At 38.8% G+C, this 18,245-nt stretch overlaps 1 protein-coding gene across 5 annotated transcripts in view; it reads left to right on the forward strand.

The window, feature by feature from the left end:
• The window catches only part of REPS2 (RALBP1 associated Eps domain containing 2), a 218,676-nt gene that overhangs the window by 188,199 nt on the left and 12,232 nt on the right, over positions 1–18,245 (forward strand). For all 5 annotated transcript variants that reach the window (XM_045995957.1, XM_045995953.1, XM_045995956.1 and 2 more), the window contains one exon: positions 8,359–8,464. In XM_045995957.1, the coding sequence (XP_045851913.1) occupies positions 8,359–8,464 (106 nt within the window). The remainder of the gene's footprint in view (positions 1–8,358; positions 8,465–18,245) is intronic.

Consider the following 18,245-nt stretch of genomic DNA (forward strand, 5'->3'; position numbering starts at 1 on the left):
CAACACTTGTTATCTTTAAAAAAAAATGATTACAGCCATCCTAGTGGATGTGGAGGGGTTATTTCACTGTGTTTTTGATTTGCATTTCCCTAATGGCTAATGATATTGAGTATCTTTTCATGTGCTTGTTGGCCATTTGTCTATCTTCTTTGGGGAAATGTCTGCTCAGATCCTTTGCCCTTTTCTGCTTGGATTATTTATCTTTTTATTTTGAGTTATGAGTTCTTGACCTATGCTGGATGCAAGTCCCTTCCCAGATGTATGATTTGCAAGTATTTTCTCCCATTCTATATGTTGTCATTTCACTTTCTCGATGCTGTCATTTGCAGCATATTAAAGACTTTTTCCCTGCATTTGCTTCCATAGGTTTTTATAGTTTTAGCTTTTACATTGAAACCCATGGTTAATTTTGAGTTCGTGTTTGTGTATAGTGTGAGGAAGGGGCCCAACTTCATTCTTTTGCATATAGGTAGACGTTTGTCCCCGCATCATTTGTTGAAAGGGGATACTTTCTTTGATCTGCCTGGCTAGTGACAGTCCCTCATTGTGGTGCTCTCTCACTGGTTAGGTGAGCACATGGTGTCAGACTGAGAGAGGCTAGCTACCACAGCAACCCAAACAGTGCTGTAAATGTCAAGGATGTAAGCTTTGGGTCAGGGAATTCCGTACAGCATGTTTTGCTAGACTAGTTTATTTTGAGGTAGTAAGAAGCAGCTTAACATGCATCTTTTTTTAAGCCCTGGATAGAGGAACAGCCAGACCCATGATGGTTAGTCTTTATAGTTCTTTCTCAACCAGGCTTCTGGGAAAGAATGAAACTCTGATGCCCTTAGACATCCATTGTCTGTAGGAACTTAACCTCTCTCCTATGCATGTAGAGTGGTCTTTACTGTGTATGGTTTTGGGGAAAATTGGGAAAAGAGTCAGAAATAATTTTCTGAATTGTCTAACAGAACACTGGTTAAGAAAGGCCAAAAAAATAAACTAGTTGTAAAATGGTCATCACCTCTTTGGGAAATGAATGTCAGAATTGACCTGTTGTAAGAAGCAAATTCTCCTTCAGATAGCATCATTGTCTGTTTCATTTAGGGCAAAGGAAAAATGAAATAGTCTCTCCAAGTGAGCTGCTGAGTTCAGATATGAGTAATAAACAACTCTTGGATTGTGTCAAAATTACTGAGATGCTTGTAAGGACAAAAGCGGGTTTTTAAAAAAAGAAATAATTTGGCTTTTACTTGATTTTCCCTCACATCTTGTGCATGCAGTAAAGATGGACTTTGGGAAAGTAAAATGGGTTTGAAGAGTTTGGAGAGCGAGGATATTGTATGACAGTACTGTGAAACTGTGCCTGCCTCCGTTTCTTTGCTCTTTTCTGTAATCTCCGGAAGTGTCCTGGACCACCCCAGGGCAAGCCCAGCAGCCGGTGTGGCAGTGTCTGCTTGCCTGCGTGACATTCTCAGTGTGGTTGGGATTCTGTTTTCCCTCCTGCTTCATGGTTGGCCGTCCTGGCATGTCCGTGGGGTCGATGAGTGGCATCCCTAATGAAAACCTGCCATTTCCAAGTAGACAAAAGGCAATACAAGTTCAGTTCTTAGAAGCTGTGCTCATAATTCCTTGGGAGAAATCAGGGCTCAGTTTGAAGGCTAAGAAGATTTTTCTCATCTAGAGACCCCAGCTTATATTCTTTCAAATATTGGTTCAGCTGTTTGAATGAAACCCAGTTAACAGGCACTCAGATAACATAGAAATTAACTTCTTTCTTGTCTAAACATCTGAGTTGGTGAGTTGTCCCGAAGCATAGAGTAGCTCTGTGCAGGAACCCAGCTGCCTTCCCATATTCTTATTCTAATTTTTTTCAAAGATTTTATTTATTTATTTATTTGACAGAGGTCACAAATAGTCAGAGAGGCAGGCAGAGAGACAGGGGGAAGCAGGCTCCCCGCCAAGCAGAGAGCTCAATGCAGGGCTCGATCCCAGGACCCTGAGATCATGACCTGAGCCGAAGGCAGAAGCTTAACCCACTGAGCCACCCAGGTTCCCCTCATATTCTTATTCTAGATCCCCCTGGGAGTTGCCTTTATCCCTGTGGTTGAAGATGGCTGCCTAACATGTTCACATTTCAGGCCCCAAAGAGGGGTAAGGAACACATGGAGAGAAAACAGACTACTTTGAAGGGTATGACTCAGAAGTGGCATCTCTGATCCCATTGGCCCAAACGTAGTCATATGGCCTTACCTACCTACAAGAGAGACGAGGAAATGTAGTTTCTAGTTGGAGGGCCATGTGCCTCACTCAAATGGAGAATGATAGGCTACTGCAGATACGAAAGCACAGGAATAGGTTTTGGAGGATAATCTGCCACAAAACTTTGAGTGGACAGTGCCTCATGATGCTGCTGTTCTGGATTGATAAATAGCGTGACACACAATAGAATCAGACAAAATAAATGTCTGCTTAAGTGTTACTCCTTCATTTTCCTCCCTGGAAACCAGAGCAGTTCCAGAGAAGCCTGGAAGAGTGAGTAAAAATATTAAGAGAACCTGGAGAGACTGTGGAAGCAACTGTTGAGAGGGTGAGGCAGGTTAAATGCCCTGCTGACCCCTTCAGAGGTATTCTGGACTTGAACCTATCTTTGTGTTATTTAGAGCTCCTTTGGTAGCAAATAATAAAAGGCAACTCGAGGTAGCAAAAGATACTCTTTATTATAAGGGTATAGGTGTGACTCAGGGAAATCAGTGGCAGGAGTGGATCAGAAGAGAACATTGCAAACCTTCTGGGGCTCATTTTGATGCCTCTCAGTTTTCTTAAAGTGTTTTTGACATTTTTATCTGTAAAGACTCCTCACCTTCAGCTCCAGAGATCACATTCTCACTGTGCGGGCCCAGGCCAAACTAAACTATTAGCCATAACTCAGGTCCTTTGGATGGAGAGTCTGGTCAGTTCAGCATGAGCAGCATCCATTCAAGTGTCAAAATCGAGGGCAGGGTTTTCTGGAGACAAAAGGAACTGCCTGCCAGGGGCTCATCCTTGTGGAGGAGGTGGAGGGAGATGGAGCCAGTTCCCAAAGGAGGGGGAAACCGTTAGGAGCTGGACACACATAGTGTGGTAGTAGCATAAGGAGGGGCATCAAGTTCTGATCAACATCTTTTTAAAAACTTTTTTTGTTTTGGTACAATTATAGATTCACGGGAAATTACAGAAACAGTACAGAGCAGACCTGTGGCTCTTTTACCTAGTTTCTCCTCATGATTACATTTTACCTAACTGTCAAACAATATCACAACCAGGAAACTGACATTGGGGCAGTGTATGCATAGTTCCATGCCATTTAATCACATGTGTAGAGTCTTGTAACTGCCACTGTAATCAAGGTACGGAAATCAGACCTACCCTCTCCTCCTCACCATTCCTTACTCCTGGCCACCACTGGTCTGTTTCCCATCTCTAGAATTTTTTTCATTTTGTGAATGTTATATAAATAAAATCACATAGCATGTGCTCTTCTGAGTTTAGCTTTTTTCACTTGGCACAATCTCTTGACATCTCAGTGAGCACTGCTCAGCGCTATTCTGTGGAATGGCTGTGCTGCAGTCTCTTGAGCCCTTCGCTTGTTGAGAGACATTTTGGTTGTGCCTAGTTGCTGGGCATCATAAGCAAAGTTCCTGTGAGCATCTTGTGTGTAGGTGCTTGTGTGTGCACAAATTTTCATTTCTCTGGTGTAAATGGCCAAGTTATAGAGATGTTGAATCACTATACTGTACACCTAAAACTAATGTAATATTGCATGTTACTTATAACCAAATTTTAGAAAATAAAAAGATACGTACTAATTAAATTATCCTTTTCACTTGATGTGATGTTAATAAAAATGTAAAGTTTGCAAGGCATTCTAATGAAAGCCTTAGAAGTAAAAAAAAAAAAAAAAGGTCAAGGGTATGATTGCTGGGTTGTGTGCTCAGTGTATGTTTAGTTTTTGGTTTTGTTTTAAGATTTTTATTTATTTAATTGAATGAGAGAGAGAATGAGCAAGTACGTATGTTGGGGGTAGGGGTAGTGGGAGAGGGAGAAGCAGACTCCCTGCTGAGCAGGGAGCCCATGTAGGGCTTGATCCCATGACCCTGGGATCATGACCCTAGCCGAAGGCAGACGCCCAACTGACGGAGCCACCTAGTGCCCCAAGTGTATGTTTAGTTTAAAAAAAAAAAAAACTGCCAAAAAAAAAAAGAAAGAAACTGCCAACTTGTTTTCCAAAATGGCTGCACCATTTTACATTTCCACCAGCAATGTATGAAAGATGTACTTTCTCCACATCCCCACCAGCATTTGGTATTGTCACTGTTTTTTTTATTTTAGCTGTTCAAATAGGTGGGTAGTTCTAGCCTTTTGTGGTCTTAATTTGCATTTCCCTAATGGCTAATGACGAGTGTCCTTTCGTGTGTGTAGTTGCCATCATGTTTCCTCTTTGGTAACATGTCTCTTCATGTCCTTTGCCCATTTTCTAATTGAATTGGTTTTTTGCTGTTGAGATTTGAGAGTTCTTTTTATATATTTGAAATGCCTGTCAATTGTCAGGAATGTGGTTTGCAAATATTTTCTCTTAGTCGGAGCCTGTCATTTCATCCTCTTAACACTCGTTTGCAATACAAAAGTTTTTAAAATTTTGAAGAAGTCCAACTTACTGATTTTTTCATCTTTTATGGATTGTGTTTTGTTGTTAAATCTAAAAACTCTTCATGAACAAGCCCTAGGTCCTGAAGATTTTCTCTTATGTTTTCTCCTAAAAGTTTTATAATTTTGCATTTTATATTCAAGTTGCTTGATTCATTTTGTATCGTTTTATGTAAGATAGATTTGCATCAATGTTCTTGGCCTATGGATATTGAATTGCTTCAGTGCTGTTGGTCGAAAAGGTTAGTCTTGAGGTACCTGGGTGGCTTGGTTGGGTGTCCGACTCTTGATTTTGGCTCAGGTCATGATCTCATGAGCTGTGGGATTGAGCCCTGCATCAGGCTCCCCACTCCATGCTCAGCGGTGGGATTAGGGCTGCTTGAAAGATTCTCTCCCTCTGCCCCTCCCCCCAGTCAGGTATGCTGTCTCTCTAAAAATAAATAAATAAATCTTAAAGAAAAAGAAAAAGCTATTCTTCCTCCATTGACTTGCTTTTGCACCTCTGTCAAAAGTGAGTTGTCTGTACTAGTGTGAGTATGTTTCTGGGTTCTCTATTCTGTTCCACGGATTGATGTGTTTTTCCCTCTGCCAATACCACCCAGTCTTGATTACTGCCTTCATTATTTAGTTACTTGATTACTATAACTATATAATAAAATGTCTTCTCTCTCTCCCACTTTATTATGATTTTTCAGAATTGTTTTAGATATTCTAATTCCTCTTACTTTCCATATAAATTTTAGAACAGTTTTGTCTTGATCTACAAAAAAAATCTTGCTGAGATATTGATACAAATTGTGCTAAACCTTTGGGGCACCTGGGTGGCTCAGTCAGTTAATCGTCTGCTTTCAGCTCAGGTCATGATCCCAGGGTCCTGGGAACAAGTCCCACATCTGGCTCCCTCCTCCGTGGGGAGCCTGCTTCTCCCTCTCCCTCTGCACCCCACCCTGGCTTGTACTCTCTTGCATGTCTCTTTCTCTCTCAAATAAATAAATAATCTTTAAAAATTAGAAAAAAAGAATTGTGTTAAACCTTTTTGTCAGTCTGAGGAGAGTTGACATCTTTACTATGTTGAGTCATTCAATCCATGAACATGATAAATATTTATTTATTTAGACTCTTTTTCATTACTGTTGTATAGTTTTCAGCATGTAAATCTTGTGTATGTTTTGATATATCTAAGAACTTCAGTTTGAAGCTTTGTAAATGATACTGTATTTTTCATTTTCCCCCCAAGTATTCAATGTTAGTGTATCAAAATTCTATTTCTTAAAAATAGTTTTTTAAAAAGATTTTATTTATTTATTTGACAGAGATCACAGGTAGGCAGAGAGGCAGGCAGAGAGAGAGTGGAGGAAGCAGGCTCCCTGCTGAGCAGGGAGTCTGATGCGGGGCTCAATCCCAGGACCCTGGGATCATGACCTGAGCTGAAGGCAGAGGCTTCAATAGGCGCCCCTATTGATTTTTTTTTAAATTATTTACTTGAGAGAGAGGAGCAGAGGAACAAGCAGATTCCACGCTGAGTGCAGAGCCTGACGCAGGGCTTGATCCCACAACCCAGAGATCATGACCTGAGCTGAAATCAAGAGTCAGATGCTTAACTGACTGAGTCACCTAGGTACCCCCATTCTTTTGATTTTTGTACATCAATCTTCTCTCCTCCAAACTCATTCCTATTCTTGCTGAAATCATTTATTAGTTCAGAGAATTTTTTTTATAGATTCCTTGGAGCTTCCTTTATAGGCCATTATGTCATCTGCAGATGGGGACAGTTTCATTCTTTTCAGTATGTGTGCCTTTTATTTCCTTTTCTTGCATTACTGTGTTGGCTAGGACTTCTAGCACTGTGTTGAAAGCAGTAATGAAAGTAGAAATCCTTGCTTTGTTCCTCGTCTCAGAGGGAAAGCATTCAGTTTTTCATTATGTATGATGTCAGCTGTAGTTTTTTTTTGTAGAAGTTCTTCATCAAGTTGAACAAGTAGGCCTCTATTCATAGTTTTCTGAGAATTTTTTTTTTATCATGAATGGGTATTGAGTTTCATCAGATGATTTTTCTGTATCAGTTGATATAGTTATGTGATTTTTGTTTTCTTTTACCTGTTAGGATGGTAGATTACACTGACTGACTTTTGATTATTGAATCAGCCTTGCATCTCTGGAATAAAGCTCTCTTGGTCATGGTGTATAAGTTTTTAATACATTGCTAAATTCTATTGCTAATATTTTGTTAAAGATTTTGCCTCTGTGTCCCGGAGGGATATTGTGTCTAATTTATGTCTTTCTAGGCTGCCCTTTTCCAAGTCATTTGGCTAGAGAGAGCAGGATTTAGCTGGGGGGAGACTTTTTATTGTCTACCCTTATTGATGTTTATGGATTGCTGACTTTTCCACCGTCCAGTCTGGGATATATGAAGCAAAAAAGAAAACCCAGAGAATTCACCACTCTCCATTTCCCTGGGTACTGAGTTCCCTGGCTGGTTTTTCTTCCTCACTCCGCTTTTTGGAGAAATGTTATATTTGTCTTATGTATTACGTCCAGGATTTTAACTTTACTTGGTGGGATAGAGAGAAGTATGTCTACTTCACATTGTCCTGAGACTGGAAGTCCAATCCTTATCTTTCTAAAAGTAGATTTTAAAGCCTATTCCCTGCCTCTTTATGGATGAAGAAATTAATCTTTCAACTTCTTGGGGAAGGGAGCATGCCTTCTGCAGATTAGCAGAGTGGGTAACGTAGTGTATGTGCTCAGTGAATATTAATCAGATCCTCGCAGTGGTCACTGGACATTCCGGTTAAGTCGCCCTGGTGTAGAAGCTACCTCTCACTGATTGCACATGTGTCTGTTTTCCTAGGGGAACTTAAATTGCCCTTTTGCTCTGAGAATTCAGCCCTTTTTGCTGTGGGATATGAGACTGTAGGTTATACCGTCATGTTGATTTATCATCCCAACTGTAGACAGGTTTGAGGGAGAAAGAGGGTTCTAAGAATAATTAGGGCCAGTCATGCAGGGTAAGCAGAGACTGTAATGGGCAAAGTGGAGCAGACGGTCACCCTAGTTACATGTGTTCTGTGAATTTACTATTGGCTTAATTTGGGAATAATGTTATTAAAACATTTTCTCAAGTGCCGCAGATGTATGCTGGTGTATGCACATGCATGAGCGTGTACACACACACACACACACACACACACACACTCAAGCAGTCATGCCTAATAATAAAGAAATGAAGGAGAGTTATATAGGACGGCCAAGTTTGTAGGGTTTTTCCTAACAAGAATGTTCTTCTATTCATTTCCTTCAGACTTGTCCGCAGGGGCCACCTGCAGGTCTTTTAAATGCCATTAAGGCTTACACGAAAAGGGCATTCTAGTTAATGCGGTTTGTCAGGAAGAAATACTTATTAAAATATCTTGGAATAAATGGAATGCGAAGTTTGAAAAGGTCCAATTCACAGCTTCTCTTTCAAGTTATAAAATGGGAACTACTTCAGGTGTAAATAATTCATCCCGACAAATGTGTTTCGTTTGGTGTGTGCCTGCCTGCCTGCCTGCTTGTGAATATACGATTTTCTTTTTGGAGCCCGTGGCATTAGCCCCTCATTGAGCACTTCTTACAAGTCAGGGTGTTCTGACCCGCAAGGGTCCGGACCTCTGAGTTCTATTTCGGTGAACTGTTTGTACTTTTTTATAGACAGTCTTCCAAACAGAAGAAGGCGATTCAGACTGCTATCCGCAAAAATAAAGAGGCAAATGCAGTGCTGGCCCGGCTGAACAGTGAACTCCAGCAGCAGCTCAAGGTAAGGAGCTTCCCGGAATTGGATTACCAGGCTTTTCTTCTGGTGGTTTTGTTTGGACCATTGGCCGAGCACCTGGTTCCATTCCTATTGGTAAGACTGGCGTCTTCGTTGGCAGACCTCTTTTGGAAGGCAGAGAATTGCTGCACTTCAGTTTCACGGGTTGGTTCTTGTATGTTTAGGGGAAGACTAGTAACTTGAGTGTGCACCTGCATATTGTGTATTAGTGATCAGGACAGAGAGTCTGTCACAAAGGCTGTCTGAAGCATTCTTCATTGCTGAAAGCTTCCGACCAAGCCTTTGATTGTTTAGGTCCTCTCTGAATGATGGTCTACTTACTTAGGTGGAAGAGGGTAGCCCTGATACTGTCAAAGGCCCACCTGCTCCTGCAAGCAAAGGGTTCCATGTCTGCCTTTGCAAGAACATCACCCCTCTCCTGACCACCTCTTTCTCTTCCCCATTCCTCTCCCCCGTGTTAGTTTTCCAGGACTGCCATAACGAAGTACTACAACCTTGGTGGCTGAAAGTACCAGAAATCACTTCTCACAACTCTGGAGCCTAGAAGTCCAAAATCAAGGTGTCAGCAGAGCCATGCACTCTGTGTGAAGGCTCTAGGGGAGAATCCTTCTTTTTTTCTTCCCAGCTCCTGGTAGTGGCTGGCAATCCCAGACGGTCCTTGGCTTCCGGATGTGTCATTCCAACGTCTGTCTCCACTGTCCCATGGTGTTCTCTCTGGGTCTCTCTGGGTCTGTGTCCAAATTCCTTTTCTTATTGTGTCTTCTTCTTATAGGGGCACCAGTCATTGAATCAAGGCCTCCCCAAATTTAGTGTAACCTCATTTTAATTATATCCACAAAGGTCCTGTTTTTCTATGAGGTCATATTTACAAGTGCTGAGGGTTAGGACTTAAGTGTATCATATTGGGGGACACAGTTCTACCTACCGCACCCACTGATTCTCTCCTGCATCATTCCCAATCGCATAAACGTGCTCCAGTACTGTCCGTGATCTTGACCTCACATCCTTCTGCAACTGCAGCGCCCTCTCTTTTCTCTTTCACGGCTTAGGTTGCTTAGGAGATGTTTTCATTTACTCTCTTTCCTCACCAACAGCTTTCTCTCTCTCCCCCTTCAGTGTGGCTTCACTCTCCTCCGTTCACACCCCTCCTGCAACCAAATCCAACGGGCCTATTTTGGTGTTACTTGACTTTTCAGGAGAATGCTACACAATTGGCCATTGCCTCCTCTGAAATGGCCTATCTCACTGGATTTGGACTGCTGTATATTTTTCGTATTCCTTTCACCACCTCCCTCTCTCCCCCCTTCCCTTCCTTCCTGGTGCCTCTCCCTTAGCATTCAATGCTATTTCTTCCTTCTTCGATTTCTCTTTTATTATCCCCTCTTTGCCCTGATATTTTATTAGGAACATTTTCAAGCATACAAGAAAGGTGAAAGAATCCCACAGTAAATACTTTTATAGCCACCTCTTTTAACATTTTACTGTGCTTGTTTTATCACATATCTACCCCTCTGTTTGTCAATCTACCTTATTTTTTTAACATGTTTTTCAGTAAATTGCAGACTTCTGTATGCATCCCCTAAATGTTGCAACATGCGGATCATTAACTAGTGTTCAGTATATTTACAGATTTTTCTGATGATGTTATGTTTTACATCCAGTGAATGCACAGATCGTAAGTGTGCCATTTGCTGAGTTTTTACAAATGCATGTACTTATGGAACCCAAACCCCTATTACTGAGATATAGAACACTACCACCGCCCTCCGAGGCTGCCTCATGCTCCTTCCTTGTCAGTTCCTGCCCCCACGTGCACGGGGGCAACCACTGTTCTTACTTTGTTATGCCAGAGTTTTATTTATTCTGTAACTCCCTATAAATGGTGTTCTGTAACATAAACTTTTATGTAAAGCTTATTTCACTTAGTATTACATTTTCGAAATTCATTGATACAGCATGTGTCAGTAATCCGTTCCTTTTTACTGCTGGATAGTATTCCACTGAGTGAGTATGTTGCGGTTTCATTATCAGTTCTTCTATTAATACACACTTCTAATACACATTAATACATACTGGAGCTGTTGTCAGTTTTTGGCTATTTTGAAGAAAACCACGTTTTTGAATAAGTCTTCGTGTGGAAATATGTCCTCATTTCTCTTGGGGAAGTACCCAAGGTTCGGATTAATAGGTAATGTGGTGAACATATGTGATTAGTTTTGTTAGAAACTGCTAGAGCTTGGGGTACCTGGGTGGCTCAGTTGATTAAGCGACTGCCTTTGGCTCAAGCCATGATCCCCATGGTCCTGGGATTGAGCTCAGCGGAGAGCCTGCTTTTCCTTCTCCCTCTGCTGCGCCTCTGACTTGCGTATGTGCTTCCCCCCACACCTCTCTCTCTCTCCACCCCCCATCAAATAAATAAATAAGATCTTAAAAAAAAGAAAGGAAATTGCTAGAGCTTTTCCCAAAGTGATTGTAGCATTTTGTACCCCTCCCACTAGACTGTGAGAGTTCCTGTTGTTCCACATGCTTGCCTACATTTGGTGGTGGTCTTTTATCATTTTAGTTGGTCCTGTGCTAATTTAGTTTTTGTTTTGCATCTCCTTGATGCTTAATTTTGGTCAGCATTTTTTATTGCAATTATTTTCCCTTCATGTATTTTATTTTATGAAGTGTCTATTCAAAATATCTAGCCATTTAAAAAAATTTTTTTAGTCTTTTTTTGTGACATTGTAAGTAGATGCTTTTTATATTATCTTGGTTACGAGTCCTTTGTCAGAGGTCTGTTTTATGAATGTTTTCTTCCAGTCTTTCATTTTTGTAACTATATCTTTTCAAGAACAGACTTTAAAAATTTTTTAAAGTCTAATTTATCATTTTTTTCCTCTTATGGTTCCTATTTTCTTCCTATAAAAGGAAACTGCCTGCATCTAAATTATGAAGATAGTCTCCTATGTTTTCTTTTAAAGGTGTTATTGTTTTAGCTTTTGAATTTAGGTCTTAAATTGCTTTTTTAAACCACTTCATTGAGGTATAACTGACACACAAAAGCTAATGCTATTTAATGTATGCAGTGTGATTCATACAGTTGGAAGATAATTATATATCCATGGACCCATCACCACAAGTTATGCCATAAAAGTATTCACATCTAAAAGTTTCCTTTCCTCTATTTATTCTTATTCTTATTATTATCATTTCATTATTATTCTTTTGTGTATGTGACAAGAACACTTAACATAAGATCTACCCTCTTGGCAACTTTTTAATTATACACTGTAGTAAAATTAATTGGAACTATGCGGTATAGTAAGATCTCTAGGCCTTACTCATTCTGTATAACTGAAACTTTGTACCGTTTGAATAGTACTTCCGCATTTCCGCCAGCCCCTGACAATCACCATTCTATACTCCATACTCTGCACTCTATACTATATTCTATTGTAGATTCCTCATATGAGTGGTGTCGCTTAGCATTTGTCCTTCTGTGTCTGGCTTGTTTATGTCCTCCAAGTTTTATCTATGTTGTTGCAAATGGCGGAATTTCCTTCTTTTTAAAGGCTGAATAATATTCCATTGTATGTATGGAATACATTTTCTTTATCAATTTGTCCATTGGTAGACATTTAGGTTCCTTCCATATCTTGGCTATTGTGAATAATGCTACAGTGAACATGAGCCTACAGACATCTCTTCAAGATACTGATTTCAATTCCTTTGGAGATATACCCAGAAGCTGGATCATATTTGATAGTTGTATTTTTTTCAGTGTTATTGAGATATAATTGACATGTAACACTGTGTATAGTTATGCAACATGTTGATTTGATACATTTACATATTGCAATATGATTGTCAAAGTATTGCTAATACCTTTGTCACCTCACATAATTCTTTTATGTAGTGAGAACATTTAAGATTTACTCTCTTGGCAACTTTCAAGAATGTCATACAGTATTGCTATCTATAGTCACCATGTCGTACATTAGATCCCTAGAAGTTAATCATCTTATAACTGGAACTTTGCACCCTTGGTTAATATCTCTCCATTTCCTCTCCAGCCCCTGGCAACTTCCATTCTACTTTCTGTTTCTGTGAATTTGGCTTTTTTACTTCCACACACAGGTGATATCATGCAGTATCTGCCTTTCTTTGTCTGACTTATTTCCCTTGGCATGGTTCCCACAAGGTCTATCCATGTCACAAATGACAGGATTTCTGATTTCCTTCTTCCTTATGGCTGAATAGTACACCATTGTATGTATGTACTACATCTTTATTCATTCATCTGTAGACAGATACTAATGTTGTCTTGGCTTGGCTGTTGTAAATAATGCTGCAGTGAATGTGGGAGTACAGATATACCTTTGAGATGCTGATTTTATTTCATTTGGATACCCAGAAGTGGGATTGGTGGATCATTTGGTAGTTTTTTTTTTTTAACTCCATGCTATTTTCCATGGTGGCCGTACCAACTTAACTTCCTACCAACAGCGCATAAGGATTCCCTTTTCTCCACATTTTGGGCAACCCTTATCTCTTACCTTTTTGATAATAGCCAGGTGTGAAGTGATACCACATTGTAGTTTTTTTTTTTTTAAAGTAGGCATCACACCCAATGTGGGGCTTAAACTCACAGCCCTGAGATCAAGAGTTGCATGCTCTCCCACTGAGCCAGCCAGGTGCCCCTCATTGTGGTTTTGATGTACATTTCCTTGGTGATTACATTTCGTTGGAGATTGGGCAACTTTTTACATACCTGTTGGTCATTTGTTTTGGTATGTTGTGTTTCCATTTTCATTTGTTTCAAGATAGTTTTTGATTTCTTCTTTGACCTATTGGTTGTTCAGGAGTGTGTTAATTTCTACGTATTTGTGACTTTTTCAGCTTTCTTCATATTAGTTGATTTCTACTTTCATAACACTGTGTTTGGAAAAGATACTTAGTATGATTGCAGTCTTTTTAAGTTTTTTGGGCTTGTTTTGTGACCTATCATGATATATCCTGGAGAGTGTTCCATGTGTATTCAAGAATATATATTCTGCTGCTGTTGGATGGAATGTTCTTTCTGTCTCTTAGGTCCATTTGGTCTAAAGTATAGCGCAAGTTCAACATTTCCTTATTGATTTTCTGTCTGGATGATATATTCATTGATTTCTCCCTTCAGATCTGTTATTTGCTTAATGTATTTTGGTGCTCTGATGTTGGTTACATACATATTTACAGCTGTTATATTTTCTTGATGAATTAACTATTTTAACACTATATAATGACCTTCTTTGCCTCTTGTTACAGTTTCTGGCTGAATGTCTATTTTTTCTGAGTTAAATATAGCTACCCTGCTCTCTTGGTTTTCATTTGCATGAATTACCCTTTTTCATCCCTTCACTTTGAGCCATGTGTGTGACCCTGAAGCTGAAGTGAGCCTCTTGTAGACAACATATAGTTGTGTCTTGTTTTTAGCCACTTTATGCCTTTTTGATTGGAGAATATCATTCATTACATTTAAAGTAATTATTGATAGGTGAAGACTTAGTAATGCCATCTTACCGTTTTCTGGCTGTTTTGTAGTTCCTTTGTCCTTTCTTCCTCACTTACTGCCTTCTTTTGTGAATCGGTTTTCTGTAGTGGTATGCTTTGATTGTCTTCTCTTTATCTTTTGTGAATTTACTATAGGTTTTTGCTTTGTGGTTACTGTGAGGTTTATATAAAACATAGCTATAACTGTCTGTTTTATGCTGATAACAACTTTGATTGCATAAAATAACCCTACCCTTTTACTCCCCCCATTTTTGTTTTTGATGTCACATTTTACCTTTTTATATTGTGTATCCATTAGCAAATTATTGTAGCTGTAGCTGCTTTTGTAAAGTAATTTTATTGCCTTAATTGTATTAATTCCTTTAATATAATTTAATAATCCTTTAAAAGTTACTATTTCATTTTTTTCCCTCAAGGTATTAACTGGATGCTAGTTGCTCCAGTGTTGTGCCTATTAATGTTTTATGTTCTTGGTTTTTAGGATTCTAAGTCATAAAATTTCTGAGCTTTAAGGGAACTTAGAAACCCTCCTTCAACAGACGGGCATAGCAAGGCCCTTGAAATCTGTGTGACTGGCCCATGGTCACTTAGCTACCATGTGACATGGCAGAGGGGGAGTAATACCAGGTCTCCAGCACCTTTGGCACTCTGCTTTCCCATCTGGTACTGATTTGCTGTTTATTTATTTATTTTTTTATTGAAGTATAGTTGACATACAATGTTATATTAGTTTCAGGTGTATAAAATAGTGATTCTGTGATTCTGTGGATTACTCAGTGCTCACTGACACAAGTGTAGTCACCATCTGTCGTCATATGGTGTTATTATAATATTATCGACTATATTCCCTATGCTGTGCTTTTTATCTCCATGACTTACTTATTTTATAACTGGAATTTTGTACCTCTTAATCCACTTCACCTATTTTGCCCATCCTTCCACTCAACTCCTCTCTGGCATCCACCAGTTTGTTCTTTGTATTTAAGAGTCTGGTTTTTTTGTTTGTTCATTTGTTTTATTTTTCAAATTCCACATATAAGTGAAATCATATGGTATATGTCATTCTCTATCAACATATTTCACTTAGCATCGTACCTTCTAGGTCCATCCAACGTTGTTGCAAATGGTAGGATTTCATTCTTTTTTTTAAATGACTGAATAATATTCCTATTTGTGTGTGTGTGTGTGTGTGTGTGTGTGTGTGTGTGTATCACATTTTTTTACCCATTCATCTATTGATAGAAACTTGGGTTGCTTCTGTATGGGTTGCTTCTGTATCTTGGCTGTTTTAAATAATGCTACAGTAAACATAGGGGTGCCTAATTCTTTTCAAATTAGTGTTTTTTATTTTCTTTGGATAAACACTGAGTATTGAAATTACTGGATCATATGGTGGTTCTATTTTTTCCTTTTTTTGAGGAACCTTTATACTGTTTTCTATAGTGGTTGCACCAGTTCATTCCCACTAACAGTGCGTGAGGATTCCCTTTCTTCATATCCCCACCAGCACTTGTTATTTCTTATCTTTTTGATAATAGCTGATTTGACAGGTGTAAGGTGATATCTCATTGTGGTTTTGACTCCATTAACTAGTGATGTTGAACATCTTTTCATGTGTCTGGTGATCATTTGTATGTCTTCTTTGTATGTCTTCGTTATTATAATGAATCTTGAAATGCCTGTTTAGGTTCTCTGCCCATTTTTTAATTGATTGGGTTTTGTTTTGTTTTGGTGTTGAGTTGTATAAGTTCTTTATATATTTTGAATATTAATCCCTCATCAAATAAATCATTTGTGAACATCTTCCCTTATTGAGTAGGTTGCCTTTTTGTTGATGGTTTTCTTTGCTGTGCAAAAGCTTTTTATTTTGGTATAGTCCTATTAGTTTATTTTTGTATTTTTTTCTCTTTCCTGAGGAGACATACCCATAAATGTTGCTAAGGCTAGTATCTAAGCGATTACTGCCTATGTTTTCTTTTAGAAGTTTTATGGTTTCAGGTCTCACATTTAGTCTTAATCCACTTTGAATTTATTTTTGTGTATAGTGTAAGAAAGTAGTCCAATTTCATTCTGTGGCATGTAGCTGTCCAATTTTCCTGACACCATTTATTTTTTATTTTTATTTTTTTAATATTTTATTTATTTATTTGACAGAGAGAGAGGTCACAAGTAGGCAGAGAGGCAGGCAGAGAGAGAGGGAGAAACAGGCTCCCCACTGAGCAGAGAGCCCGATGCGGGGCTCGATCCCAGGACCCTGAGATCATGACCTGAGCCGAAGGCAGAGGCTTAAACCACTGAGCCACCCAGGCGCCCCCCTGACACCATTTATTGAAGAGACTGTCTTTTTCCCATTGGATAGTCTTGCCTTCTTTGTCATAATTAATTAACCTTATTTTTTTATTTTTTTTATTATTTTTTTTTAACCTTTTTTTTTTAACCTTATTTTTTTAATATTTTGTTTATTTTTTTGACAGAGATCACAAGTAGGCAGAGAGGCAGGTGGAGAGAAAGAAGAGGAAGCAGGCTTCCTGTTACACAGAGAGCCCGATGTGGGGCTCGATCCCTGGACCATGGGATCATGACCTGAGCTGAAGGCAGAGGCTTTAACCCACTGAGCCACCCAGGCACCCCATTAATTAACCTTATAACTATGGGTTTATTTCTAGGCTCTCTTCTGTTCTGTTGATTTATGTGTCTCTTTTTGTGCCAGTACCATACTATTTTGATTACTACAGTTTTGTAGTATATCTTGAAATTTGGGATTGTGATACCTCCAGCTTTGTTCTTCTCTCCCAAGTTTGCTTTGGCTATTTGAGATCTTTTATGGTTCCATGTGAAATTTAGGATTATTTGTTCTAGTTCTATGAAAAATCCTGTTGGTATTTTGATAGTGATTGCCTTGAATCTGTAGATTGCTTTGAGTAGTATGGACATTTTAACAATGTTTGTTCCCCCAATCCATGAGCATGGAATATTTTTCCGTTTGTTTTTGTCATCTTCAGTTTCTTTCATCAGTGTCTTATGGTGTTTAGCGTATAGGTCTTTCACCTCCTTGGTTAATTTTATTCTTACGTATTCTTTCTGATGCAAATGTCAGTGGGATTGTTTTCTTAATTATTCTTTCTGCTATTTAATTATTAGTATTTAGAAATGGAAGAGATTATATTAAGTTTGTATTCTGCAACTTCACTGAATTCACTTATTCTAATATTTTGTTGGTGCTGTCTTTAGGGTCTTCTGTGTCTAGTGCCCTCATCTGCAAATAGTGGTAGTTTTACTTTATTTTTACTGGTTTAGATGCCTTTTATTTCTTTTTCTTGTCTGATTGCTGCCACTAGGATTTCCAGTATTATGTTGAATAAAAGTAGTGAGAGAAGAGTAGACATCCTCGTCTTATTCCTGATCTTAGAGGTAATGCTTTTGGTTTTTCACCATTCAGTATGATGTTAGCTGTGGGTTTTTCATTAGATGGCCTTTATTATGTTGAGGTATATTACCTCTAAATCCACTTTGTTGAGAGTCTTTATTATGAATAAATGTACTTTGTCAGATGTGGTTTTTGCATCTTTTGAGATAGTAATAGTGTTTTTATCCTTCATCTTGATAATGTGTGATGTATCACATTGATTGATTTGCAGATAGCTATAGGTATTTTTAATTCTCTTGTCCTTTTACCTTGTAATAGAGTTAAGTGATTAACACTGCAACATGTTACAGTATTAGAGTATTCTGAATCTTACTGTATACTTAATTTACCAATATGTTGTATTTTTTTTATTTTTTCAAGTTGCTGATTAACATCCTTTCATTTCAGCTTAAAGAACTCCTTTCCGCCTTTCTTGGCAAGTCTGGTCTAATGTTGATGAACCCACTCAGCTTGTGTTTTTCTGAGAAAGTGTTTAATCCTTCTTCATTTCTGAAGGACTACTTTGCCAAATAGAGTGTTCTTGGTTGACACTTTTTTTTTCTTTTAGCACTTTGAATGTATTATCCCACTCTATCCTGGCCTGTCTCTAAGGTGCTTGCTGAGAAATCTGCCGAGAACCCTTTAGGGGTTCACTTGTAAATTACAGACTTCTTTTCTCTTGATGCTTTTAAGATGATCTGTCTTTGATTTTTGGCAGTTTTACTATAATGAATCTTGAAGAGGGGTCTCTTTGAGTTTGGTGATCCTTAATGAGCTTTATGAACTTGGATCTATATCTCTCCCCAGTTTTGGGAAGTTCTC

The sequence above is a fragment of the Meles meles genome, chromosome X (genome assembly GCF_922984935.1).
Source record: "Meles meles chromosome X, mMelMel3.1 paternal haplotype, whole genome shotgun sequence".
Classification (NCBI taxonomy): domain Eukaryota; kingdom Metazoa; phylum Chordata; class Mammalia; order Carnivora; family Mustelidae; genus Meles; species Meles meles.